At 46.2% G+C, this 27,652-nt stretch overlaps 1 protein-coding gene across 1 annotated transcript in view; it reads left to right on the top strand.

Moving 5' to 3' along the window:
• TRIO (trio Rho guanine nucleotide exchange factor) overlaps positions 1-27,652 on the top strand; it is a 3,834,156-nt gene that overhangs the window by 3,434,732 nt on the left and 371,772 nt on the right. Inside the window, exons 33-34 of the mRNA XM_069613780.1 lie at positions 4,697-4,796; positions 14,742-14,985. Coding sequence (XP_069469881.1) covers positions 4,697-4,796; positions 14,742-14,985 — 344 coding nt within the window. The remainder of the gene's footprint in view (positions 1-4,696; positions 4,797-14,741; positions 14,986-27,652) is intronic.

Raw genomic sequence — 27,652 nt, forward strand, 5'->3', positions numbered from 1 at the left:
AAACTCATCTTTAAATATCCTGCACAGCTGATTCGTTTTACAACAACTAGTCTGCACGGTGTGCTTAGTGCGTCTCTCAATCCACATTATCTCCTTGTCCCTGAGGCACTTTGGGAGTTGGATTCCACAGTATTAACAGTTTTTAAGGCGATTCTGTTTGTGATACTTGCCTATTACCATATCATCATGAATAGGAGAATGAGATTTGTGTTTGTAAGGTATGAATAATATTCTGCTAGGGTATTTGACAAGAAGGGGGTTTGGGATTTTTACAACTAGATGGAGGTGTATAATGACAATAGGCCCTCAAGGATCTTGGAATTGTAGGGTCCTCCTCACATGAAAGAGAAGAATACTGCGTCTTTCCTGAGGAAATAATCACATCTCCCCAACAGCCATCTCCTCCCATGTGATCCTCCCTCATAATACCAACCCCAGGATCAGGTAGCGGCTGCCATCCCCTGGCCACATGGGAGGAGATTTTAGGCTAGGGATCAGTGATGACTCCACAGGATTCATCACAGCCCTCTCTCAAGGGGAAGCATGTCCTTGTTCTGACGGACAATACAGTGGCTATGCACTACCTCAATAAGCAGGGTGGTGTTCGATCTCTACCCCTTTGCAGGGAGAAGCTGCAACTATGAGTCTAATTGCTGGAGAGCCAGATCTCTGCTTCCACTGCCCGTCTCGCCGTGAGCAGAGAACGGGCTGGTGGACGTTCTAAGCAGGCAGAGCACTGCCTCATACAAGTGGGAAGTGTGCCAGGAGTTTCTTTGCTCAGTGGGGTACCCCTAGGGTGGATCTGTTCATCACAAGCTCCAACAAGAAGTGCAGACAGTTTTGCTTGAGGGAATTCTCAGCGAGGGGCGCACCTGTAATCCCGGGGGTTCTCAGGAGTTTGAGATGATTTCGAGCCACCATGATCTTGATCACCCTGGATTAGGTGAGGAGGATGTGGAACTCCTAGAACGAACCATCTGCCCACCCCTCGGTTGCCTCGAAGACCCGACCTCCTGTCGCTGTCGGAAGGTCAGGTACTCCACCCGAACCCGGAACCCCTCAACCAACATGCGTGGCTCTTGAGAGGATGAGATACGATGGGACCTCTCCGAAGAAGTTCTTGGGTTTCTACTAGCTTCACACAGGCAATCTACCAGATCTCTGTAGGAATGCAGATCTAGAAGATTGGAGGCATGGTGCAGGGAACGCAAGTTAGACCCTATTGTTTGTCCCACCACTACAGTGATGGAGTTCCTTCTTTCACTGGCCTCTTCAGGCCTTCGTTTTGGTACAGTCAAAGGCTACTTGGTGGCTTTGTCTGTTTTTAAGAGGTCTGCGGTTCAAGGATACTTCTTCACGATCCCGGTTATGACCCAATTCCACCTACCCAATTTGTGGTTCCAGACTGGGACCTAAACCTGGTTCCTACATTTTTTATTGCGGCTCAGTTTGAACCCATACATTCATGTTCTGTCCGGTTACTTACCTTGAAGACTGCCTTCATGGTGGCAATCATGCCTGCTAGAAGTGTGAGTAGGCTGCAGGCTTTATCCTCTAGTCCATCTTTCCTCCAGTTCCTTATGTTAAATGTTTTGCTTGCAGGTGCGGCCTGGATTCCTTTCCAAGGTGGTCTCTGAGTTCCACGTATCCCAGGGCATCGACTTGCCAGTATTTTACCCTCCTCCACATCCTTCCAACGATGAAGAAATGCTTCACAGATTGGACCCTAAGAGGACTCTCGGCTTTTATGTGGCAAGGACAGCAGACTTGAGACGCAAAGACCAACTCTTTGTGGCTTTTTCTTTGTCCAGAATGGGGTTGGTTGTGTCAAAACAGACATCTCCCGGTGGATAACTCTCTGCATTGCAGAGTATCACTAGAGAGCAGGAAAGGATCTGCCACCATGCACCAGGCCACATTCCACTATGGGTGTGGCAGCATCATCTGCTTTGCAAGAGGGCATTCCGGTGAACGAAATTTGCAGAGCAGCGCTCCACACATTCACCAAGCATTTCTGCCTGGATGTGGCATGTGGTTCAGACGTCCGTTTTGGTAGAGTGGTTTGAAGAGCTTCCTTGTTTAATAGCTTTCATCCCACCTCCGCACTCTGTACTGCTTGGGGAGTTTTTCTGATGTGGAATCTGCAAGTGAATGCACTCCATTGAAGGAGAAATTAATTACCGGTAATGTCTTTTCTATGGATTCTTCTGCCGCAGATTCCTCATCACCCTCCTATCCGGCCCAGTTATGAAAGTGATCTGCAGTCGAAATGAGTGCATCCCCTTCTTGTGGACCGAGGTTTTTATCAGTTGTATATTAGGCTCTGTTCAGGCCTTCTTTGGTGATGTCAGACAATGGCTTTCAGTGCTATCCTGTTCCTTATTCTAAAAATAAAATTAAAAAAAAATGTTTTGGTTTAGCTGATTCGAACCCGAATCTTTGTATTCTTTGTCTGCGGCTACTAAATTCTGGGGAAAAAGGGGGGGACAGAGGTATGGGGCGCAGTGATGTATATATGGCGTCCGATGTCACGTCCGCAGCTGACGAGAGGCACGTTGAGTCAAGAGGGATTGACGGTCGAATCGTACTATGACCCCTGTTGAAATGTTTATGAGCAGCTGATGCTGGAAGGAATAGCTATCTGATGAGGAATCTGCAGGAGAAGAATCCATAGAAAGAATATTTCCAGTAAGCCTTTTCGCGCTCTTCCTCCCTCTCTCCTCTTCTCTCCTGACTACCTTCCTTACTCTCCTTCTGCGCCTAACCTTGGTGTCATCTTCGACCCATCTCACAACTTCTCGTTTTTCATCTCTAACTCTGCAACTGCAGCCAGACTCAACCTCCTCAATATCAGAGAAATCCACCATCATCTTCCTTTCAATATTGCCAAATGGCTAATCTCCTGTTGCGTCCCTTCTAGATCTGACTATTGTGGCAGTCTCCTCTATGGCCTTCCCAACTATGCTTTTCTGACCTCTCATCAAAATCCTCAATTTTGCAGTCCGCACACTTTTCAACCTTCTCGCTTTACTACTACCTTCTCTGCCTGTCACCAGATTGGCTGGCTATCTATAAAACAAAGAGCTAAGTATTAACTTCTCATCATCTTCAAAACTATCCATGGACTTGCACCACCCTACCTATCTGCTCATCTCACTCCCTTCTCTTCTCCTCGCTTATTACGATCATCCTCTCGTTTTCGCTCTTTACCTCTACGCGATCTCCTACTGTGAAATGCTCTTCCTTTCCCTCTCCATACTCCAACTCTACCACTATTTAAATCCAACGTCCAAGCCGCTTTCTTTCTGACAAACCCGTTTCCTAGCACTGTAAGGTACTCCCATCACCCTACATCCCTCTCTCCCTACCCTCACAGACAACCGTACAGCATGTTTCTGTCACCCATGCACCCCTCATTTAGCACTTCCTCCACCATCCCGTTCCTTTGTTACTCTGTCCTGTCCTCATCCATGGTTTGTTTCCACCTTTCCCTGCAATATCTGGTCTTCAAGTTACATTAGTACCCAGCGAGGGGGGTGCTAATGAGGAGGCTTGGAACAGGGTCCTTACCACACAGTTAAAGACCCTGCTCCAAGCATCCTCTGGAGGCTGCCATCTTCGCTCGCTGGGACCAAGGGTAAGTGCACTCAGCGCATTTCCTGCATTCCCTGCCCCTTCCAACAATCCCCACCCCCCTTTTCCACATATCTGAATCCCTCCCTACCCATACCCCACTTACCTGCGCTCCTCTGTCTCTCGCTGGCGCTGGGACTCGGCACTCAATTAGCAGCCATGGACAGGAAGAAGGGCCTACACAATCCCTTCTCCCATTTCCATGGCGGCCATTTTGTTTGTTTATTTTTGTATCATTAATTTCAATGGCAGTCATGTGAAGGGAGAAGGGATTATGTGTAGTCCCTTCTGCCCAATCCTTGGCAGACATTTTTTTTCTTTTTTCCCCCCGAAAACGGCTTAAATGGCATTTCTCAGAAAAAATGCTTTAATACACCAGTATGACGTGCCAGGGTACCAATAGCAATAGAACTCTGAGGGGGGCATTACCGGTCTGGTAATTCCCCCGGGGCTACCATAAAGCACTAGCTTTGCTTAGGCTTGTAACTATTGCCTCAGGGGCATTACCAGAACGGTAAAGCCCGCCTCCTCAGCTTTTATTGCTCCATTCCATCACTCCAAGGACCCATGTGGGCCACTCTGTTATCAATGTTAAATATTGTAAGAGTTTTTGTGCCAACAATGCTTTGCTTTCCTGTGGTTTCTATAAATAAATAATTATATAAAGTCGCTGATAATAGGTGGTATTCATTTTATCGCCGTAGAAAGTATGGTAGGCTTTGTGGAACAGTTTGGTTTTATACTTTTGACATTAACCGGTATTTGTATCACGCAGCCCAGCTTACCAGGCACTTAAAATGTTACATTTGGGGACTGCAAACATGGGTCAATATATATGTGGTATATTGATACTTTTGAGGCATGATTTATTTGCCACAAAGTTAAGATTATGGTATAACATTACAGACCTGTGGGGAATAGCACTGAGATTTCCTGTCTGTTGTAAATTATTTTATCAGCAAGACTGCTTTTAATTGTGAATTGTCTCTTTAAGTGTTACACACCTTCTGATACTGTAATTCTTTAATATTGTTATAATGTGTGTTACACATCTGTTTTTAAGGGATGTTGAGGACCTGGATAGTCAAGGAGATGCAAGTAGTCAGCCCGACACTATTTCCATTGCTTCACGTACCTCGCAGAACACACTAGACAGTGATAAGGTGAGGCTTTATGTTCCAGAAATTGAAAGCTGTATGTTGGGTATTTACAATTTATTTACTCCTAAATTTGCATGCTCATACTATAAGAAAACACCTCCAGCCTGTAATACTGGGTTAAGCCCTTTACAGACAATCCTTGTTTTCCTATGATACACTGTCTAGTAAAGCATGTTTCTCCTTAATGTGTTCAGTTGTCTTGTGTAGAGCATTAATTCTATCCCTCTTAGCTTATTCCTTGATTCAACACCACACTTAAAACCGCAAACTCCCTAAGACTCTAGGCTCATATCCCATGGATCGCCACTATAAAAGCTACTACGCCCCACATTCTCACATAACCCAGCTACGTCTTGCACACTGTTAATCTTTCATGAGCCTATATCTGCTAAGTTCACCTTCTCTTCCGGTGTGCTTTGAGCTTCCCTCTCACATTCTGCCCTGGCTAATTATTTTCCATGACAAGCATCAACTTCTACAGTAAGATCCATCAGTACTGCCGATTCCTGTTTCTTGCCCACCAAGCCTTCTCTTAGAAAGCAGTACTTTACTTCCTTTTACCTTCTTCCTTTGAACAAGTGTGCCTATCTTCTCTAATGATGGCTTGTATTTACAGAGGCCCATGGTAACCAAGGTCATGAGTAAGTTTGGGTATATGAGAACAGAACGACAAGATGGCACTGTAGTTAATTTTGATGTTCTCGCTGGTTGGCCATGGGAGGTTTAATTAATTCAGGCAATGTTGGTCTATCTAGGTCTAAACCACACGTCTCGCCACATATTCTTCTTTTTCGCCCTCCTATGACACGTGTCGGGGTCTGTACAGCTCTTTTCCACACTCCCCTTGCCAGCGGCATATCCAGTATTGTCTAACAAGTGGGGCCTAAAGCTAATGTAGTTGGGCCCACCGCAATGGCATTTACAGATTTTGGTTGGGCCTTGCCCGCTCTGCCCCTACCCTGTCCACGCCTCTGCCCTTTTCCCAGCTAGTGCCCAATCCTAGAGTCAAAGTGACCATTTCCATATCCTCCACAGGTCCTTAATGCTCCATTTTTACCCTCCGTACTGTGCCATGGGCCTTTCAGTACATAGTTGTGTGTTTGTAAATTAAAGAAGTAGAAAACCCTTATTAAGCATCTGTTCACCACTGCGGATGTTATTATCTTAGTGCCTTTAGCTCACCTTTGTGCATGTCATTTATCATTTCAACTTGATCCTTTAATATTACTTTTTAATAAAATCATTAAGGAATGCATAACTGTTTCTTTATTTAGAGCCACAAGTTAGGGCGCTAGAAAAAGACGACCACTGCGCTGATCGAAAAGATGATGTATGGAACCTGCTGTATGTGTGAGGGTTCAAGTGAGACGGTGCCCCTCCGTCTCAAGTAAGGTTTCCACAATTCTACAAGAAAGAGCCCTTAACAAATGCGCTGGGTAAAAAAGTATTAGAACATCAATGTCTAAATTCATAACAATAGGCAAACTCCAGTAGTACAAAGGGAAGTGGGAAATTTCATTGAATACATTTTCTCAAATTGCCGCTTACTACGGAAATCGGCTTGACGAAATGATCGCAACCCGAGGTAGCAAGGGATGTCCACAGCTCCCATTATATGGTACAATGTGAACAGGTCTGCGGGGGTGTCCCCCGCTTCCAATGGAAAGTGGGCAGGTGAAAAATGACTGAAATCAATTTGCGAGTTTGGGAAATGGCATCTTACGTAAGTCTCAAATTCCACAATATGTGCAATGGTGTCATTGTGTGGAATTTGACAGTGTTGTAGGATGACATTTACAAAATCCCATAAGTGTAGCGTTCAGGTTCTTTAAAACATGCTAACAGAACGTGCATGTGCAACTCGTTACAAGCATTACGGAAGAGCAGAATAATCATGCGATGAAATGGGACACAATGTAATTATCCCAAACAGTACAAAGCGAACAGTTGTTATTCTCTAGCAGACATGTTTTTCGACCCTCCTGGGTCCTTATCTAGGCTGAGGTAAGCATAAGGGAACAAAAATATTATGTACAAAAAGGTTAAGCGCCCGAATTATGTGTCCCAAGTGAAAAAGACCCAGTAGAGAAGGTGGGTGACCCAATCTATTGTGCAATTCCATACTGTACATATTTACATGTGAACGTCACACAATTGGTCATTCATAATGATGTCAAGTCAATCAATGGTTTAAGTAACCAGAATTCAATTCATGATAATGTAGGCATGAGCAATAAAACAAGGATAAAGAAGGAGGATGATTAGTTAAATGGATAAAAATTAAGGGCCCCATATGGGCTCAATGCAAAGTGTAAGGATGAACTCTTAGGACTCCATTACCAATATTGGCTGCAGAGTTAATTACTCAGTGAGGTGAAACGTGGGTGTAAGCTGCTGGATATATTCTGTAGACCCGCTTGTCGAATATTAAGTTGAAACAATAGTATTAGGTTAATGGTACCACAGAGAATGAGGGTGTATACCCTGATGAGTTGTATATAACTACAGATAAGTTAAGGAGTAAATCTCCTGAGCGAGTAGAAAGATGAGGTCTCAATTATCAAGCTTTTCAATTAGGGCAAGTGATTCATTGCAAATACAAACCGGTCTCCTCTGGCAATATATATTCCACTAATAGAATGGCCGACCGTGGATCTGTGGGTGAAAAAAGACATAAAAGTCCATTAGCAGAGCCTACGTTTATGGTAGTATATAGATGCATTGCAGGTGCCCATATTTGTGTTTTTGTTACAGGGAACCCCTCAATATATATGTAGATTGCAGATAAAGTTATCCTTGACACGTGCCAGGGACCTACATACAATCCTGTATAATGCACTGTCTGGTACGTTATTTCAAGTTTAAGTAATATGAATTTGAAACCAAATGTCAACCATGTGTATATACATCTCTATCTGTATATTAATATATCAGGTCTGCTTAAAACAAACAGCAGATAATTAGATAATATAAAGTTAGGTAACATACTAGAAGAGGCTCGGTAAAACCTGTCCCTGGAGCCTGTTGGCGTGTGTTGTGATTACAGTGGCTTCCGCCATTTTGAATTTTACTTAAATAATCGCTGCATGTATGCGTGATAACATACACGTCGGGAAGAAATATGGTAATGACAGGCAGTACAAAGTTGTATCGCACACATAGAATTGAAGTTGTGACTTCTGGTGAGGTTATCCATACAGCGCCCCCAAGATGATTGGGGTGATTTATAGTGTGCATATGGTTCGAGTAGTGAGTTGTAAAGGTTCTGAGAGTGATTTAGGGAAAAGGTTGGCATAGCATAAGGATCCCATGAGTGTCATTATTAACCTGCTATTATTAGGGTATCCCTTATATACACATGGATCCATCCAAGAATAAAGCAGCAGATTGTGGTGCCTGAGGAGTGCTTATGAAGCACAGCTGAAATAACACAGCCAGCAACTGAGCACTATGTGCCTTATGTAGTTTCTAGATTCTTTATAAAAAGTCAAAGTCCAATTTAATTAATTATAAAGTATTCACGAGAATTCCCCATCTAGAATTGAGTTGGTCCTTCATGTCAGAAGTCAACATTGCTGTGTGCATTTTGTGGCATTCCCATAATGTCACTAGAATAATAACATCATGTTAGGACAATTACCAATTGATGTAAATTATATTTAGAAAACCTGGTCACAGGAAAACATTAGAATCATGTTCATTGTTTAGAGCAGTGATCACTGCTTGACAAGCCTGGTTGATACTATGGTATGTTTTACATAAGAGATGTAGTAATCCCATAATATCACTAGAATTATACCAATATGTTAGGACAGTTACCATTTGATGTAAATTATGTTTGGGAAGCCCAATCAAAGGAAAACATTAAATTCTTGCTCAGTGTTCAGACCAGTTTTCACGCATCGATATTTAGAAATTATCCTTGCTTCTTTATGTCTCAAGCACAGTTCCCGATCGCCACCTCGGACATAACAAGTGAATGTTTCCAGTCCTGCAAACCGAATAGCCTTTTTATTGTCCAACTGATGTTTTTCTTGCCAGTGGGTATCATGCGTCTAGTGAACTGAGCCTGTTGACTAACCTTTCCCAATGTTCTGGAAATGTGTTAATAGCAGAAATATATTCAGAAAAAATTCATAATACAGGATCCAACTTCAAATTTGCAAAAATATTTTTGTGCATACACACACCATCCCTTTGAGAACCTTCACACACCCTCCATGTGGGGATTTCAATTGGATCTATGTGAATACTGCGAATTTAAAATACTGAAAACGAAAATGTCGGTTTTCTTTTCTCGCACGTCACCACAATTATATGTGGGGGGAGTCCCCCATAGGCCCCCTCATACTACCCTCATATTTTGTATTACCCCAACCCACACCTCCACATATAATTGCGGTGAAATGCACAGTGAAAACTTTTACATCTTTGTCCTCAGTATTTCCATCTACGCAGTAATGGGATAATACCCTTCAATTTGCTCACACACCATTCCTTTGGGTACTTCCACACACTATCCCTCTGGGCACTTCATGCCATCCCAAACGCCTTTGGGAGTTTGAATATAAACTAGCATTAACCTTGTGTTGACTTCATCCCACACAAGCAAGATGACAAATATCAATATATTCTAAGACAATGTTGCCATGAATCTTTCAATATAATCATAGACCTTCTGTTGGATGAATCAGTATCATCACAGACTATTCTTCCTCAGACTTAAACATCATTTACACAACATTTTTTTTTTTTTTTTGTAAATTTTGGTTTTATTAAGATTTTAAGTTGTAAGTCACATTACATAAAACGATTACAAGCTCAGGATTACATAGCGAGATCAGGAATTTCAGTGCTGTTACACGATTACTTTTACATGTTTCTTCAGTCTAGCTATTGTAGCTCTGCGTGACTTTTCTCCCTCCCTTTTCCCATCCCACCTCCCCCCGTAGGTCGAGCAGCAAGTCTCTTGGTCGTCGCTGTGTGCTTCCTTAAAGGGTCACAGTCTTTTTAGAGTATTTTCAGAGTGTAGGGATTTCTTTCGGGACAGGTATTCGTGAGGATGTTACATTTTCTTGCCTTGTTTACCTGGTCACTTCGTGTGCTTTGTAGTTTTAGGTTTTGGTAAGTCAACGGAATAACCCATTGGGGAGGTGTTCATTCTTAAAGTCCATCCATATGGCTTCACATTGTGATGACTTTCCATGCAGTGATGCAGTGATCAGTTCCATTATACATATCAGTGGCGACATTAATCCATTCATTCTTGGTGTGGGTTGATTTGGATTTCCATTTCATTACACGTGTCGCTTGGGCGGCTAATAACCACAAAATATTTTAAAATGATAATGTGCGTTTTCCTTTTGTATATACTAAATGCAGCTAGTTGGTCTTGCTCCCTCTCTCTATCCCCCTTCCCTCATACCCTCCTCTTCCTCTCGCTCCCTCTTTCCGTCCTGTAACAGCACAGAGGTTTAGTATACCACAACAGTATAGTGAAATGCTTGCAGCAGAAAGGTTACACCTTTTCTTCCCAGACACTCCTCTCATGCAAGTAGAATCTAGAATGTCAGCATAAGAGGGGTCGACCAGTTCAACATTGTAGTGTGCCGCTCCCTTGGGGAATTTCATTTCTATCAGACAGCTGCACTGTGAAGAAGTAGATGAGACTACTGGCGCGTTCACTAGAGTGAACACGCACAGACAATGACCTCGCACATCACCCTAATAACACTCAACATCCAAGGCCTTGGACACCCCATCAAGCACAGGAGACTACTTAACAGCATGAGGGATCTCCAGGGAGATATAATCTTCATCCAAGAGACTCACCTGGGGGCAGCAGAATCTGAGAAAATACAACGGGGTGGGTCGGGGCAGCGTAACATGCCCTGTAACAGGGAAAAAGAGGGGTATCCATTCTCATCTATGAACGTGTCCCACTCCAAATCCAAAACACGGTGGCCGACGGGGAAGGTAGATACATTCTCATCCAGGGACACCTATACCACGACCCCATCACACTCCTAAATGTATACGCCCCTACCTCAGACACCCCTTCCTTCTTCACTGAGGTGTTCACAACTTGCGCACAGTATATGGACCATCTCACGCTAATTGGAGGTGACCTGAATTTAACGCTAGACCCCACGCGAGACCGGCTGGGCACAACCCCGGGCACCTCCCACCCACTCTAAAGAAGCAGAATTCCCTCATTACCCTAATGCAAGACCTACACTTGAAAGATATATGGTGTGAAAAACACAAGCAAAGTAACGATACACATACTGCTCCCATCCCCATGACACTTACTCCCGACTTGACTACTGGTTTACTTCAGCGAACACACTCCATCTAGCCGAGGAATGCAAGATTCTCTCAGACCATGCCCCGGTCCTTTTACGCCTCGACCTCCCAGACACGCTGCGTAAGCTACCCTCCTGGAGACTCAACCTCTGCATGCTCCACTACCCTGACCTCATAGAAAAACTGATAACCGACAACGAGCGGTACTGGGAAACCAATCTTGTCCAGGACTACACAGCTCATAAGTGCCGTGACGCATTTAAGCCATACTTAAGGGGACTGTGTAGTTTGCGATGGGCGTTCAAGCGCAAATCCTGGGGGGAGGAAATCGCCCTGTTAACGGCCGAGCTGAAAAAAGTCAAAACGGACCACAAACTAACCAGAGGTAAATGGCTAAAACCCCCACTGAAAAACCTTCGCACCAAAATCAAGCAGGTCACCACCGTCAGAGCCCAAAAATCCTACAGCAACATCATACTACTCCGTTGGCGATAAACCCCTTAGGACAATGGCCCTGGCCCTAAAGCAGTGGCAAGCTGCCCGAACCATAACTAATACGGGATAAAGAGAGAGTGCCGCCATTAGGAAACTCCCAAATTAACGCTTGATTCGCAGAGTTCTATAAAGATCTTTATATGGCCCCAGACGCCCCTGCAAACCCAGACATTGACCTCTTTCTGGAATACATACAGATCCCAAAAATCCCCCCTGACCACATCCCAGCCCTCAAAGCACACATGATGGCGGCAGAAATCACAAGCACCATTGCTGCTCTAACAAGCGGTAAAGCGGCAGGGGCGGAAGGGATTCCAATCGACCTGTATAAAAAACTGGGGGCAGATATCACAACCCGACTGGAGGAGGTATTCAATGAAGCTGTTGACCTCGGCCGCCTTCCCCATTCAATGCTCTCCGCAAATATAGTGGCCTTCCATAAAGCGGGGCGGGATCCCGAACTATGTGGGTCCTACAGACCCATCTCCTTCATAAACGCTGATGCCAAGATACTGGCAAAATGTCTAGCCAGGCGAATTGAAAACAGCCTCCCGCACGTCATACACAAAGACCAGACAGGGTTCATCCGCAACAGACACTCAAGCGACAATATTAGAAGGCTACTACATGTTGTAGCGGGGGACAGAGACCCAGAGGACCTAATTCTGACTGTAGACGCCAAAAAGGCCTTTGATCAAGTACAGTGGGAGTTCATCTTCAAAGTGCTACCTCGATATGGCTTTCCTCCCCATTTGGTCCAGCTGATCAAATTGCTATATATACGGGCGCCACCACAGCAGTCGTCACCAATGGCACCACCTACCTGGCGTTTGAGCTACAATCCAGCACTTGCTAGGGATGCCCGCTATCGCCATTGTTATACACATTATCCATTGAACCTATAGTGATCAGACTCCATGCATATAGGGACTGGACGGGCATTACTCAGGGGGGCGGAGGAACACCGTGTGTCCCTCTACGCGGACGACATGCTACTATATGTCAGTAGAGGGCACGCATCACTCACGTACATTCTGACGTTACTCCTAGAAATAGGCCCTATGGCCGGCTATACAATCAACTGGAGCAAGTTCGAAATCATGCCACTACGCCCGGATATCCCTTGGGATCCGGGTAGAATCGCTCCCTTCACCTTGCAAATGCACCATATCAAGTGAATCTAGATTTCTGTTTGTATATTGATGCATTGTTCCTCTATGTCCAAGTGTTGGATCAGTTCCTCTTTAGAAATTCTGTCTGTGTCCTCTTTTGCTTCTAAAGAAGCAGGTGTGTATGGGCAAGGTATTTTTTTAATAAAAGGTTTATTGGCATTTTGGCATATAACAAAGCATGAAACATCAAAACCCAACTCATTCACCCCATCTATGATACCCCATTTCTTCTTACGCCCCCCGGCACAACCAGAGGCGAGGCCGCCCCATCTCCCCTTGGCCCTGTGGCTGACTACAAGCTTACTCAAAGGAAGTCCATGATCTTCAAGTTCTGCTAGCACCACTGAAACCTAAAGTCACTTTGCAGATGCACCAAGACCATGCCCAGTCCAGCCTAAAGGCCACCCAGGCCCACCTGGATCCTGTAGGTGATCCATTCCTTCGCCAGGAACTTCCATACTTTCTGTATCCAATCATTTTCCGTTCGAGGTTGACTCGGCTTCCAATTTTATTCCACCGCCAACCAAGCAGCAACTAAGAGAACCATGAATGCTTTTTGTTCCCTTGACATTAAGCTGTCCACTGTGTTCGCCAGTCCCATCATCTACTCCCTGGGTCCCAAATCCCTGCCGATCCCAATTATCACTTCAATTTGCTTAATAACATCTTGCCAGTAGGGTCGCATCGCCAGGCATTCCCACCATATGTTTACCCACGAGCATGTGACCTTACACTACCGCCAAGAGTCAGGTGATGCATTTGGGAACATTATGTGGAACACCTCTGGTGTATAATGCCATTGCAGCATTATTCTATACCATTCCTCCCTTAATTGGATCGAGCGCGTTAGTTTGGGTATATTATGCCACACACCTTCCCAATATTCTTAGCTGAAAGTACCTATGCATGTCTTTTTCGGTCACCCCAAAATTATGTTTGCATTGCTGAAATGTCATTATATCGGAACCTTGATACATGTCCCCCACTTTCGTGCACGCCACCCTCTTCCACTCCTGAAACGCCTCTGGTTCCATTCCCTGTGTAAACTGTGGGTTCCCGAAAAACTGGGTGAAAGGAGACAGAGGTCGACAGTGCTCCACAAGGGCATTCCACACGTTCACCACCACTGAAAGTATACAACTTATATGCATATTAAGTGACTTTTGCTCTGCAGCAGGTAAATATACTAGAGAGTGGCCCTCTTCTTTGTGTAGAGAGATGTCCTTGCACTCTTCCCTCAAACATAAATTGTTGTATTGAGAGTAATTAAAAAATTTGAATCTATGGTAGATGGGTAACTACTAAAAGAACAATTTACTTAGCTTCAGTAATATCCTTTCTGATGGATACACCATCCATCCCCCGCCCCCATAGATTCCCCATGCGCCATCCCATTAAAAAAATTCCTTTTATATTGTTTTTCCTCTTTCTGATGTGCCTTATGACATTCTTCAAAGTCTGTCACTGGGGAAAAGGGGGTGAATCAAGGTGAGAGAGTGCTTGCAGCTCTGTGTATATACTGGGAATGTCTCTTCCGCCATAAGCAATGCCACTGATGCCATGACACATACAGCATGGATCTGGCACATCCTGGTGGTGATGAAATATTTTCTGTACTATTCTGAGCCTCAATGATGTTTCCACTATCTGCAGTCAGTGAGAGGAATACCTTTACCATCCGCAAGAAAATGACTGAAGTTATTTAACTTTTTCAATTGATGCCTCATGATTTAGGAAAGACCTCAAGAAGCGCTGAACAAAATATGAATGATTAAAGCGCACTACAATACTTTAAAAAGTTTGAGATTAATAGATTTAAAAAAGCAGCAGTTTTGAGTTTGTTGTTTTCTGGTATATTTGATTTCTCAGGGTACAAAACTCAGTTCTCACTTGTTTCCTAACATCTGAGTGGTTAGATATGTGCAGGCTCTTCTAAAGTATTGCTGACATTGTTAATTTCTCTTTTTCTACCTAGTTGTCTGGTGGCTGTGAATTGACAGTGGTTATCCATGATTTTACTGCATGTAACAACAATGAGTTGACCATCCGTCGTGGTCAGACAGTGGAGGTTCTTGAAAGGCTGCATGACAAACCTGATTGGTGTCTAATTAGAACCACAGATACATCGCCAGCAGGGGAGGGAATAGCTCCGTGTAGCTCCCTCTGCATTGCTCACTCCAGAAGTAGCTTGGAGATGGAGGGCATCTTTAACCAAAAAGGTAAGGAATAGTTTAAATCACACTTTAATCATCAGTCTTCTAGAGTCCTGCAATATAAGGCACAGTACTTTTATTTGTATGGTTTTAAGTTACTGTTTTGTAAATGTGTGTAAACTACTAGTACCGCTTTGTCGGTTTGTGTCATTAATAGAACAAAGACTTCCATATTCATGCACAAAAGGAATGTTAGGCTAGTGTAATGCTTATCACCATCAAAGCGCCTTGGTTGATAGCTAGGCCTCCTCCCTCACTCCACCCCTTTAATGCCTTTGCATGCCATACTTTCATCCAGCTGACCCCAAACACAGCCATGTGCACATCTGATTACATCATGACTGACCTACCAACCTAGCTAAAATATGGAATAGCCCCATACAGTTTCCTTAATGAAATAGACAAATGCGAACCCTTAAATTGCATTTGCATCTCATCTTCATGTGGCGTGATGTCTCGCTGTGCAAAGCTTAGTTATGCCAGGAAGGGGTAAACTTCTTACTTATTGTTGGATGTTATCTTTTCTGAGATATGGTATTGTCTCTTTTGTAGAAAATGTATTGCTTTTGCGATCCAACGCTATGAAACCTTAAACTCTCTTGCATGATTTGAGATCTGCATTGGTAACTTTCCTGTAACTGATTCCCGTTATCCAGCTAAGCTTTAAAGGGGAAGTACGCTCGAAAATGTAATTGTCCTGATTGTTCAGACATGCATTTTTAAGTATACTGTCATCGATCTTAAAAAAATTCCTATACATCTTACCTTAGTTTTACTCACTTTTACACATGCGAAAACAACGGGTTGGGCGCCGCCGTCTTGTGCTAATCTTATCCGTTCATGCATTGCCCTAAGTTCAAGTGCCTTCTCAGCAAGAATACTGATCGCCCGCTCCTCAAACTAACACCACCAGTCCAAACGATATGCTCCACCTATTTTCATGACATTCGTGGCCAGAGTAGCCAAACCTTTAATTGTCATCACCCATGCCATAATGTTACTTAACGCAGACACACATCCTCTTACAGCGCATAACTTTTCTTTCTTGTGCGAAATAGGAGAGCAAAACTTTTTTTAAACTTTTTTTATTGATTTTTATTGAAGACCAACATGTGCAGGCAAAAAAACATTGGATTAAATTGGCAAAACAGTGCAGATGAATGATCAATTTTTTCACATTTTCTACCCCCTCCCCATTGTCCTCCGCCTCCCCCTCTCTTACCTTACCGCCCCACACTTGGCGAACATTGAGCTTGACAGCTAACGATTAGCACATGACGCATCTGCCATTTACGGCTAGTATACAGCCTTTCTAATGGATTGTGTCCTCCAATGTATTCCACATCTTTGACATGTAATGTCCACAGCTGTGCTACTTTGGACATTTTCCGGCAGAGGGTGTCCTACGTCGATGGCGTTGGGTCGATGTCCCTCGAAGGCCTCAGTCGAGGGCGACGTCACCGGATGTTATAAATAGGACGCACGGCGCCCGTAGCCTCAGTTCCGTTTTTTCCGCAAACGTGTTTGCTTCGAGAACTCAGTGTATTCTTCGTGAATGTCTTCTTCATCTACCCCTCTGACTCCGCGTTCTGGCTTTAAGACTTGCCGGGACTGTAAGGCTAAGATATCGATTACAGACCCGCACCACATTTGTTTGTGGTGTCTGGGTGAGAGTCATGACACCGACAACAGTTCGAACTGCCAGTCGCTTACTGCTAAGGCCTTGCGGGAGGGTAAGGGGAAGTTACAGGTAGTTGGGGTACTAAACCCAGTAAGTCCCGAAAATCTGCGAAAGGGATGTCCACCGACGATTCGAGGGGTGACTCTCCTCGTCGGAAGGAGTCCCGGGGATCTCGATCCCGGAGTGGGTCCCGCCACTCCCCCTCGTCTCGGCACTCCCAGAAGCGGCATCACTGGTCGCCTTCCCCGTCAGATGATGGCGAGGAAAGTGACTTGTCCCACTAAGTCTTCGACTCCGGAGGAATGGGAGGCCTTCAGGGAGCAGATGCTACCGATTTTTCAATCCCAGGGCACAGTTCCGTCTGCGACTTCCGAAGAAGCTGGCAGGGAACTGTCTCGGTCTGTTGCTCGCGTGTCTTCGGGCCCGGGTACTCGGCACGATACTCATCGGGAACCGTCGCGGTCCCGTTCGGACAAGGTTCAGGTTGATCTCCAGAGACGTGCTAGATCCAGGTCTTGGTCTTCGTCCCCGGCGAAATCGCAGAAATCTGGGAAGGTCTCGAGGTCGCGTCGACTCCGTTGGCACTGTGTTCGTCGGCGCTGTGTTCGTCGGATAGGGACGTCGAAGCTTTGCCTTCCCACCAGCCCTCGGTGCCATCGGCGCTGTTGTCGACGCCGAAGCCATCAGCGCCTTCGAGGCCTTTTGACCGGAATTTGCTGATGGAGGTCCCTAGTACTGTGGATCCTCCAAGGGAAGGCTAAATCTAAGTCTGTGAAACCTGTTAAGGAATCCATATCCACCTCTGTCCCTAGGAAGGAGTTCTTCCTTCCTCTGGATGATATCTATGAGGAGAGGTCTGATTTGGAATGTGACCCTGTTGAGCCTGAAGTGGCTCCTGTCTTTTCAGGGGATAGTCATTTGGAAGAGGTAAGGCAATCTCTTCATGATGCCAGTGGCTTGGAGACATCTCCGGAGGAGGAGTTTGGCAGGCCTGAGCTTGGGGCTCATGCAGCGTCCTCTTATCGGAGACTGATGGCTAGGGTTACTGAGTATCTTGGTTGGTCTAGTCCTCCAGATGCATGTGTTCAGGATGACTTGACTGATATTTTGGATCAAGGTCCGTCCACTGACCCAGTGTTACCTTTTCATTTGACTTTGCAAAAAAGGGTGGTGGCTGCTTGGCAGACCCCAGAGTCTCTTCCGGCGGTTAACAAGTAGTTAACTAAAAAATACTGCCCTTCCAGTAGCGACCCCAGCTACCTGTCCACTCACCCTACTCCCAAGAGTTTGGTGATTCAGGCGGCTACGGCCACCTCGAGGCAGGCAGCGTACCCAACAAACCCTCCAGATAGGGACGACAAGCGCTTCGATGGTTGGGCACGCAAGGTGTTTTCTGCAGGGAGTATGGCGCTGAAGTCAGCCAACTCCACTTGTGCCTTGGCAAGATTTTCACACACTCTGTGGAATTGCGTCTCTCTATCGGCTGAGCATATTCCCGAGGGGGAAGAAAGGGATGGGCTCCTTGCTCTTGTGCAGGATGGCAAGGATGCCATGTGTGAATCCCTTCAGTCTGGGTTGGACACGTCCAATAGTGTTAGACGTCCATGGCTGCGAGCACCGTTATACGCAGGTTTGCGTGGTTGCGGAAGTTGGGTTTTGCTCCAGATGTACAGGCCCGTCTTCTGAGCATGCCCTTTGATGGCTCGTATTTGTTTGGTAGCAAGGCTGACGAGAGCCTTGAGAGGTTGCAGACCTCCAAAGCTGCTGCTAAATCTTTGAGTGCAGCAGTGCGTCAACCTCTGCCTTTTCGTCCTAAGGGACAACAGTGGAGAGGTGGTTACTTTCGTTACTACTCCTCTTTTGGTAGGACGAGAGTAGCCGGCAATCAAAGGGGTCAACAAAGAAGTACCTGTGGTGGTCGGGGAAATAGGGGTTCCAAAGCTGCTCAAGCAGCAGCCTCTTTGCCTTCAGGCGCTGCCACAGCCTCTCCAAAACATCTATGAGGCCATGTACCATTGTTCGCTGGTTGGGGGCAGACTGTCTCAGCATCTCGAAGAACTATTACTTCGGATGCGTGGGTTCTGGAGACAATAACTGCCTGCCCTTCCTAAAGCGGCCTCACGACAATTCACTGAGGAGTCTCTCTTTTGAAGCTTCTGGATCCGCTCCTTGTGCAGGAAATCTTAACCCTGCTGGAGAAAGGCGCTATAGAACTGGTGCCTGTAGCGGAGAGGAACAAGGGATGGTATTGCCAATATTTTTTGATTCCAAAGAAAGACGGCGGACTGAGACCCATCTTGGACTTGTGTTGGTTAAACATGTTCCTCCGGAACGACAAGTTCAAGATGGTTACTCTTTCTCAGGTCCTTCAGGCCCTTCGACTTCAAGATTGGTTGGTGTCTCTGGACCTACAGGATGCTTACTTTCATGTGCGGAGTCATCCAAAGCACAGAAAGTACCTGAGGTTTGCGGTTGGCAGCTTGCACTTTCAGTTTTGGGTCCTGCCATTCGAATTGACCTCCGCCCGAGGGTCCTCACCAAGCTAATGGTGGTGGTGGCAGCATATCTCAGGCAGGGGGATTCACGTCTACCCCTACCTGGACGACTGGCTGATCCGAGCACGTTCTCCCGAGCAAGCTCTGGATCATCTCAGTCTCATCTGCCGCTCCCTCACAAACTGGGCTTCTCCCTCAATTTCAAGAAGTCGCATCGAACACCTCAACAGCTCCAGTAGATCGGGGCTGTGTTGGACACGTCTTTGGGGGAAGTGTTCACCTCCCAAGGTGAGGGCTCGTCACATTGTACAGATGGTGGACACATTTCAACATGCCCGGAGTCTTCCGGCTTTCGTATTCTTAAGGTGCTCGGCCTCATGGCATCCTGCATTTTTCTGGTGCCAGCGGCCAGACTGAGGATGAGATCCTTGCAATGGGTCCTCAAGATGCAGTGGTCCGAATTCTCAGGGAAGATGTCGGATTGCGTTCAGGTTCCACTCTCTGTCTCGCAGGATCTTCTGTGGTGGGCCAGAGAAGGGAATCTGATAAAGAGGGAGCCATTTCGGTAACCTTGGTCGGAAGTGACGGTGGTGTCAGATGCTTCCCTCACAGGATGGGGAGCTCATGCTGATGATCTGACCGCTCGCGGTCATTGGTCTCCATCGGAGTCCAAACTCCACATCAACTTGTTAAATTTGTGAGCCATCAGGCTGGCCCTGAAGGCTTTTCTGCCATCTGTGCGGGGGAAGAGTGTCCTGATTATGACAGACAACACAGTGGCCATGCATTACCTCAACAAAAAAAGGGGGGGTAGGGTCACTCTCGTTGTGCAGAGAGGCAATGCAGCTCTGGTTCTGGGCAATTCAGCAAGGAATTTCACTCTCGGCAGTTCATCTGGCTGGAGAGGAAAATGCAGCAGCGGACACTCTGAGCAGGCAGAGCACGATCTCTCACGAGTGGGAGTTGGCTCAGGAAGTCCTTTTCGAGATCTTCACCTTTTGGGGAACCCCACAAGTGGATCTGTTTGCGACCAGTGCTAACCGGAAGTGCAAGAGATTCTCCTCAAGGGAATTTCCTGCGAGAGGAGCCTTATGGGACGCATTTGTCGTGGATTGGTCATTCCCACTTCTGTATGCGTTTCCCCTGGTCCCCGTCATTCCTCATGTACTAAGGAGGTTGCGGAGGTTCGGATCCCACATGGTCCTCAATGCTCCAGATTGTGCCAGGAAAGCGTGTTACCTGGACCTCTAGAGATATCCATCTGTCCTCCACGCTGTCTTCCCTACCGAGAGGATCTTCTCTCCCGCGGTGGGCGGGGGGGGTTTCGGGTTCTCCATCAAGAGGTCAAGACTCTCAAACTTCATGCTTGGCTTCTGAAAGGTTGAGAGATAAGGATTGGGACCTCCCGGATGACATGATGGAGGTGTTGCTTTTGGTCAGGCGGCCGGCAACCGAATCCCTGTACCGTTGGCGTAAGTTTTGCGACTGGTGCAGAGGACACAATGTCGATCGTTTTCAGTGTTCCATTTCCATGGTTCTGTCTGTCTTGCTTTCTTTGGCCCACAGGGGTCTTCAAGTAGGTACCATTAAAAATTACATGATTCATTTCAGGTGCCGGTTTGGGATTTGAATTTGGTCTTGAAATTTGTGATGGGTGCTCCGTTTGAACCGTTGCAGTCTTGTCTTTTGAGACTGTTGTCTTTCAAGAAGGTTTTCTTGATTGCGGTTGCATCCGCTCGCAGAGCGAGCGAATTGGAGGCACTTTCATCTAAGCCACCCTTTACTGTGTTCTACAAAGATCGGGTTGTACTGAGGGTACGTCCATCCTTTCTACCTAAGGTAGTGTCTGAATTTCATTTAAGCCAGAAAGTAGTACTTCCTGCTTTCTATCCTTCCCCTCATCCTGGTAAGGAAGAGGAGCGACTCCATAGGTTGGACCCTAGGAGAGCTCTGAGTTTTTATATTTCTATGCTGTCCAGGGTCAGAGTGGACGACCAACTCTTTGTGGGGTACGCTGGACACCGATTGGGCCAGGCTGTTACCAAAAAGACCATGTCCAGGTGAATTATCCTCACCATTACTGAATGTTACTGATTGGTGGGCAAGGACCCTCCTGATGGTTTGCATGCTCATTCCACTAGCGGAATGGCTACTTCCACTGCCCTGCAGCACAGAGTTCCTATTAGGAATATTTGTGACGCAGCTACATGTGCTTCTATCCACACCTTTGTCAAACATTACTCACTGGATACGCTCCATGGTCAAGATATGGCCTTTGGTAAAGCAGTCCTTTTTTCTGCCATCTGATTGGGTATTCTAAATTCTTCACCCTCTTCCATTTTCTGGTACTGCTTTGGGAGTCTGTTAAAGATGTAGAAATACATTGGAGGACACAATCCATTCAAAGAACAAGTTAATTACCAAATGGTAACGTTCTTTCGACTGGATGTTCCTCCAAGGTATTCCACATTGCCCTCCCAACCTGCCCCTCTGGAGAATTTCCTATGCTATTGCAGCTTGAACTCCCTCAAGGCTATGTGCAGTCAATCAGGCATTGTGTACTAGCAGGTCACACGTTATGGAGGAAAAAACATAAACTGAGGCTATGGGCGCCGTGCGTCCTATTTATAACATCCAGTGACGTCGCCCTCGATGGAGGCCTTCGAGGGACATCGACCCGACACCATAGATGTAGATTTACTCGTAGATGTCTGGGTATGCCATGCCTCCATTGTTTTTCGGCAGAATTATTGTATTTTAGGCGACTCCGTTTTTTTCCCTTCCCATAGAAAATGTAATAAAACTCTTTTAACCTCTAAGTGAAAAGAGTCTGAGGGAATTACTGAGAGAGATTGAAACAAGAAATGAAGCCTTGGGAGCACATTCATTTTAATTGTCGTAAACCTCCCTGCGCATGAAAGCTTTAGTTTTGTCCATCTGTGGATGTCTTTTTTTGATTGCCGTCCACAGCGGGACAAACTTTGCTTGATATAGGTCCCCCTATTGTTTGGCGATGGTGACCCCCAGGTATCTGATGTGATCAAGCTTCTGCTTGAGGCACCAGGTGTTCAGGAGATCATCCGAAGGAGAGCCGCCTACCTTCAGTCGAAGAACAACCTTTTTATTACGATGAATCCGAAAGCCTGAGTGAAGCCCATATGCTTCCACCATGGCTAAGAGTGCCGGGATGTACCGAGGCGGGCGGGTAAAATAAGACAAAGACATCGTCGGCAAACAGTGCTAGCTTGTATTCTTTTCCAAACTTTGTAATTCCCGTGATTGAGGTGTCCATCCGATTCGACTGGGCTAGTGGTTCCATTACCAGCGCAAAGATCATAAGTGATAAGGGACAGCCCTATCTGGTCACCTGACTCAGTGCAAAGGAAGGGGAAGCCACACCATTAACTCCTACCTTTGCTCTTTTGTCACGGTAGAGAGTTTGTGCTCCCGTAATCCAACGCGGTCCCAAATATACCTTCCTTAGGACTTGAAACATAACCAGCCACTCCACCCTGTCAAACGCTTTCTCCGCGTCCACCGAAACCAGGGTGGTGTCTGAGTCCTGAGGGCCAATAGACGCAATCAGATCTAGAGTCTTACAAATTATATCTGAGCCCTGCCTGCCTTTTATATAGCCGACTTGACTGTTATGTATGAGCTTTGGTAACACCCCACCTACCCTGTTGGGGAGTATGCTGGCGTACATTTTTGCATTGACATTTAACAGGGAGATGGGTCGGTAGGAACCACCCTCGAGTTCGTCTCTTCCATCCTTCTGGAGAACAATGATCCTGGCTTCTGTGAAGGATGCCGGAACCTGCCCAGTTTCCATGATGTCATTAAAGAGAAGGGCCGGAAAGGACGCAAGTGCACCACTAAAGATTTTAAAGAAAGCTGGGGTTAAGCCATCTTGACCTGGTGCCAACCCTGCCTTCAGATTTGAGATCGCTGCACCTACGTCTTCTAGAACTATTGGGGGCTCCCATCCTATCCCTGTCTGATGGTTCCAACATTTAAACCACAGAGACTTCTAGAAACCTGTCAATGTTTCCCTGAGTGGCTACTTAGTCTGAGGAGTAGAGCTGTTCATAGAATTGGGCAAAGCAGGCAGTGATTCCAGGTAGGATTGTTCACCGTTGCACCCTGTGTATTTTTGATTTTGTATACCGCTCTCTCAGCTCTTTGCCCCCTTAGCTTGGCCACTAATAACATGTGTGCTTTGACACCCTTTTTGTAAAATGTTTGTTTGATGTCAGAGGTGCGCCAATGCTTTCACACTCCACACATCTGAGCTCTGCCAGCAACTCTTTTATGTCCGCTAGCGTGTTGACCGTGTCTCCCACCCCTCCCGACAGATCTGCTTCTTTGCGTTTTATGTCCTCCCTCAAGTTGGCCTCCCGCTGAAGTCTAGATTTATTGACAAATCTTCCCTGTGCTATCAAGAGCTCCCTTAACGTTGCCTTTGCCGCTTCCCCACTGTTGTTCGAGAGGGTTCCCCTATGTCATTACTCTTAAACTCCCTGATCTCGATGTCTAGTGAGTCCATATATCCCTGATCTTTGGAGAGTGTCATTACAAATCCATTGTTTGTCTGTTTTAGTGCTTGGGCCTAAGTCAATGTTCATGGTGCTCATGTCGTGGTCTGACCATCCCACTAATTCAATGCCTGTCCATTCCCCTGATGGCGTGCTCCAGTGCTGCTTCCAAGAAAATGTAATCTGTGCGGGTGAATGTCTGATGTGGGGGGCAAATGGAATGTGTACGCTCTTGTTTGCACTTGCAGGACCTCCACGTGTCTACCAGGAAGTAGTCCTCTGTAAGAAGCTGAAATGGCCCCCTCCCCGGGGCAGTGTAGCCCCCTCTCTGTAGGAGACCCAGTCAAGCGCCGGGTCCATCAGGCTATTGGGCCCATATGCTGTGCACAATGTCACTCCTCTTGATCGAATGGTACAGTTTATTGCAAGCTATCTCCCACCCGGACTCCGGTGTGTTTGTGCGATTTGCAGCAGCAGTGTTGTTCGATACAAGATGCCTGCCCTTTTTATTTTGACTGATCCTGATGCCCACAGAATTCCTCCCAGGTGTCTTCCGTTTAGGCGAGTCTCCTCTCCACCTCGAAACTTGGTTTCTTGAACGAAAAGTACATCTAAATTGCACTGATTAAACGCCCTCATTAGCATTGATCTTTTTTGGGGGGAGTTGAGGCCGTTCACATTTAACGACCCAAATCTCTCTGGGTTATCGACTATGTCTCTGGTTTACAGGTCATTCATGATTTGCAATATCTGTAACCCCTGTGCGCTCGATTTGCCTTCCGTGTGTGCTGTAACACAGCTCCTTGGTCCCTTCTTTCGTCCTAAGACGACATGTTAGCTGAAGCTTTTTTTAAATTGGTTCACTCCTTTGTCCGCTACTCTCCCCCTGTAAGTGCCTCCCCCCTCATTTCCTTTCTGCCCCCCACTCCAACAAGTAAACTAGGAAGGTATCCCCCCCTCACTGGAGACACCCTAGAAAAAAATCATATGGCCACACTGTGGCTTCTGTGGAGAAGCCTGCCAAAACGTGGAACAAAGGGCCCGACCTTGGATGGAGTTACAGAGACGGACACGAACGCCATTTTAGAAAAGAGTTCTGGCAAAAAGACTCAACCAGTGATTTAATATTAAATAAATCGGCGGTATCTTTAACATTGCACCAAAAAAGTGGTGCGTTTAAAATCAATGGGAAAATCCCATAGGAAATATTCCGGGGGAATATTTTGCGTGGTAACCACTGCCACCAGCCAGAAACTCGACAAGGGGGGACTGGACAGTGCCCCCTTGAAAACAGACCCAGGGGCAATCGAATTAACCCCTTCCTGTACTTCCACAATATAATGGTTTGTACTGGTTCTGTTCACAATTTTGTACTAGTAAAGTCAATGGTGACTTTACATGCCCTGGCAGACGGTAGTCAGTCCCAGGGTATGGAGTCTATGTTTGGGGGTCACTATGACACCCCTGTGTTACTGCACTGTGGGTGCTGTGTAACACATACACAAAACAGATGATACCCTATGGAGTAAAAGACCCCATAGCCCATAAGCACACAAAAAGTCAAAGACATACCTCAAATCATGCCTAAGAGTGGGAGGAAAAGAGTCTCACTCTTAGCAGGAGAAAAAAACAAACCCCAAAAATCCAGCAAAACTGCTGAGGGACTCACTAGGTTTGGGAAATTAGCCTATAAGAGAATTCTCCCTAACAGTCAGCAGAGCCTTCGGGCTCGACGTCAAGCAAGACTGTACCTTCGATGCCGGGACCTTCCACAATCCACCACACAGATTATTCTGAAGTGTCATTGGTGCCCAGGACACTGTTGGCACAAACCGCCAACTGCCAAACCGTTGACCTCGACAGTCATCGAACAGTCTTTTGCATCGAAATCTAGATCTGATTTTTTTCGGCTCTATGGCGAACAGCTTTGGTGCGATGATGATGATAATCAAGGCAACGTCAATCCCATTTACTCTGGGGTTGGTGTTACCGACTATTTTGTCGATCGGGCGGACCTGATAGCCATGGTGAGGGATTGCATGACGCCAGCGGGCTGGACACGTCTCTGGATGTGGAAATGCAGCAGGCCCATCCCTATGCCAATACAAATGCAAAATGTAGGGCTCTTGTTGATGGAGTAGTGGATACCTCGGGGTTAAATACTCCAGCTCTGCATGTCCAAGGTTATGACTTTACAGACATTCTCAATGAGGTTCCTGCCACAGAAAGAGATCTATCTTGCAATCAAGCAATTGCAGATCCCATTCCCACCTTATGGCACCGTCCTTGCACCCTTCCTCCAGTCAATTCAGACCTTACATAGAAATCTAGGCCGGAAAGAGGAGATCATAAATTCTCTCCTATAACCCCACACCGGAAGTATTGGTTATAAAAGGGCCACAGTTTCCACTAGGCACACCACTTCTACATCTAATTTGTCAACCGAGAGAGAGGGCAAGAAAGTGGATGCCCTAGCGAAGAAAATGTTTTGCTCTGGGTGCATGGCTATAAAGGCATCCAACGTCTCCTGTGGCTTCACAAAGTACTCCTTTGGCTTGTGGAAGGCGGTTGAGCAGGCGGCCCAGTACATCCCTGAGGGGGAGATGCAGGAGGGTTTCTTGCAGTTGGTGGACGATGGACAGACAGGAGGTGGCCAGACAGTCTTTGCAGACGGGCCTGGACATGGCTGACTATGTTGGACAGTAAATGGGCTTGGCTATAGTTCTTAGGAGGCAATCCTACCTGCACTCCTCTGGGTTCTCTCCCAATGTCCAGAATAAGCTTGTCGACATTGCTTTTGATGGGGAGAATCTCTTCGGCCCAAAGGCTGATTATTCTTTGTAAGCCGCTTGGCCTAGCTGTGCAGCAGCTGGCCAAATGTGCCTTTATTTTCACTTCTAAGGGCAGAGGCTACAGGAACTATGTCCCCTAAAGCAGGAAAGCTCAGCTCCCGTAAGCCAGGCAGGGGCAGAGGCATTTCCCGTGCTCCAGAGGGGCAGGCACACCATGTCAGAATTCTCCTTCATAAACTTGACCCTGTACTTTAGAAGAAGAATTCTTCCTACTAATGTATCCCTCTGAATGTACAACTAAACATACAGAAGACTCAATTAATTGAAAGACTGGATTCCCTAGAGACCACTGTGGCTGTAAAAGGAAACACGTGAGGTTAATGCCTTTAAATACAGACCGTAGTACAAGAATACAAGGCTAGATATCAACACTAACCTGTAAAGCTAGGAGATGAATCCAAAAGATCAGGTTGGAAATATGCACAGTAGCCGTTAAGGTTTCTGTAACAAAAATCACAAAGGATTTGTCGAATTACAGTTACCACAATAAATGTGACACAAATGGGCAGAGTAAAATGTGGCAAAGGCTTAACGGGATATAATGTAGTACTAGGTAGTTCCTAAGAATGAGGGTAGTTCAGAGCAATTGATAATCCCAAGAAACTATGTCGTTGACAAGGGGATGCCTATAACATACATTACAATGTGCCCACAACACCCTAAAGCCTCTAATTCACTAAGAAGTGTCTAGTTTGTAAGGAACCCACAAGTGTCATGATCACTGCTTCCAAGGAGCCAGGACCAGTCCAACATCCTTGGAAGCAGGCCCCTAACCCTAATCCTAGGCACCAGCCGGTCCCCAAGGGGGCCTTTTGGACCTTGTCCTGGCGCCGGTGGCACCAGGCTCATCAGGATCATCGGTCCCGGCACTGGAAGCGCCGGGCTCATAATATGTGTGCAGATGTTTGGGTGGACTTACCTGCAGCAGACCGTGCTGCTCACTTACCAGCCACTTAGAAGTCCTCTGTAAACAGGAACTACTTTCTTACCTGGGTGGGGCAGCTCCATTCCCTGGATTCAACATGGGGAAAGCTTCTGGAACTGGAACTCTTTTCTTACCTAGGCCGGGCCGTGGAGGAAGGCGCCTCATCACTGCAAGGCTATTTAAAC

The sequence above is a fragment of the Ambystoma mexicanum genome, chromosome 5p (assembly GCF_040938575.1).
Source record: "Ambystoma mexicanum isolate Mex_15411 chromosome 5p, UKY_AmexF1_1, whole genome shotgun sequence".
In the NCBI taxonomy this organism is placed as follows: Eukaryota; Metazoa; Chordata; class Amphibia; order Caudata; family Ambystomatidae; genus Ambystoma; species Ambystoma mexicanum.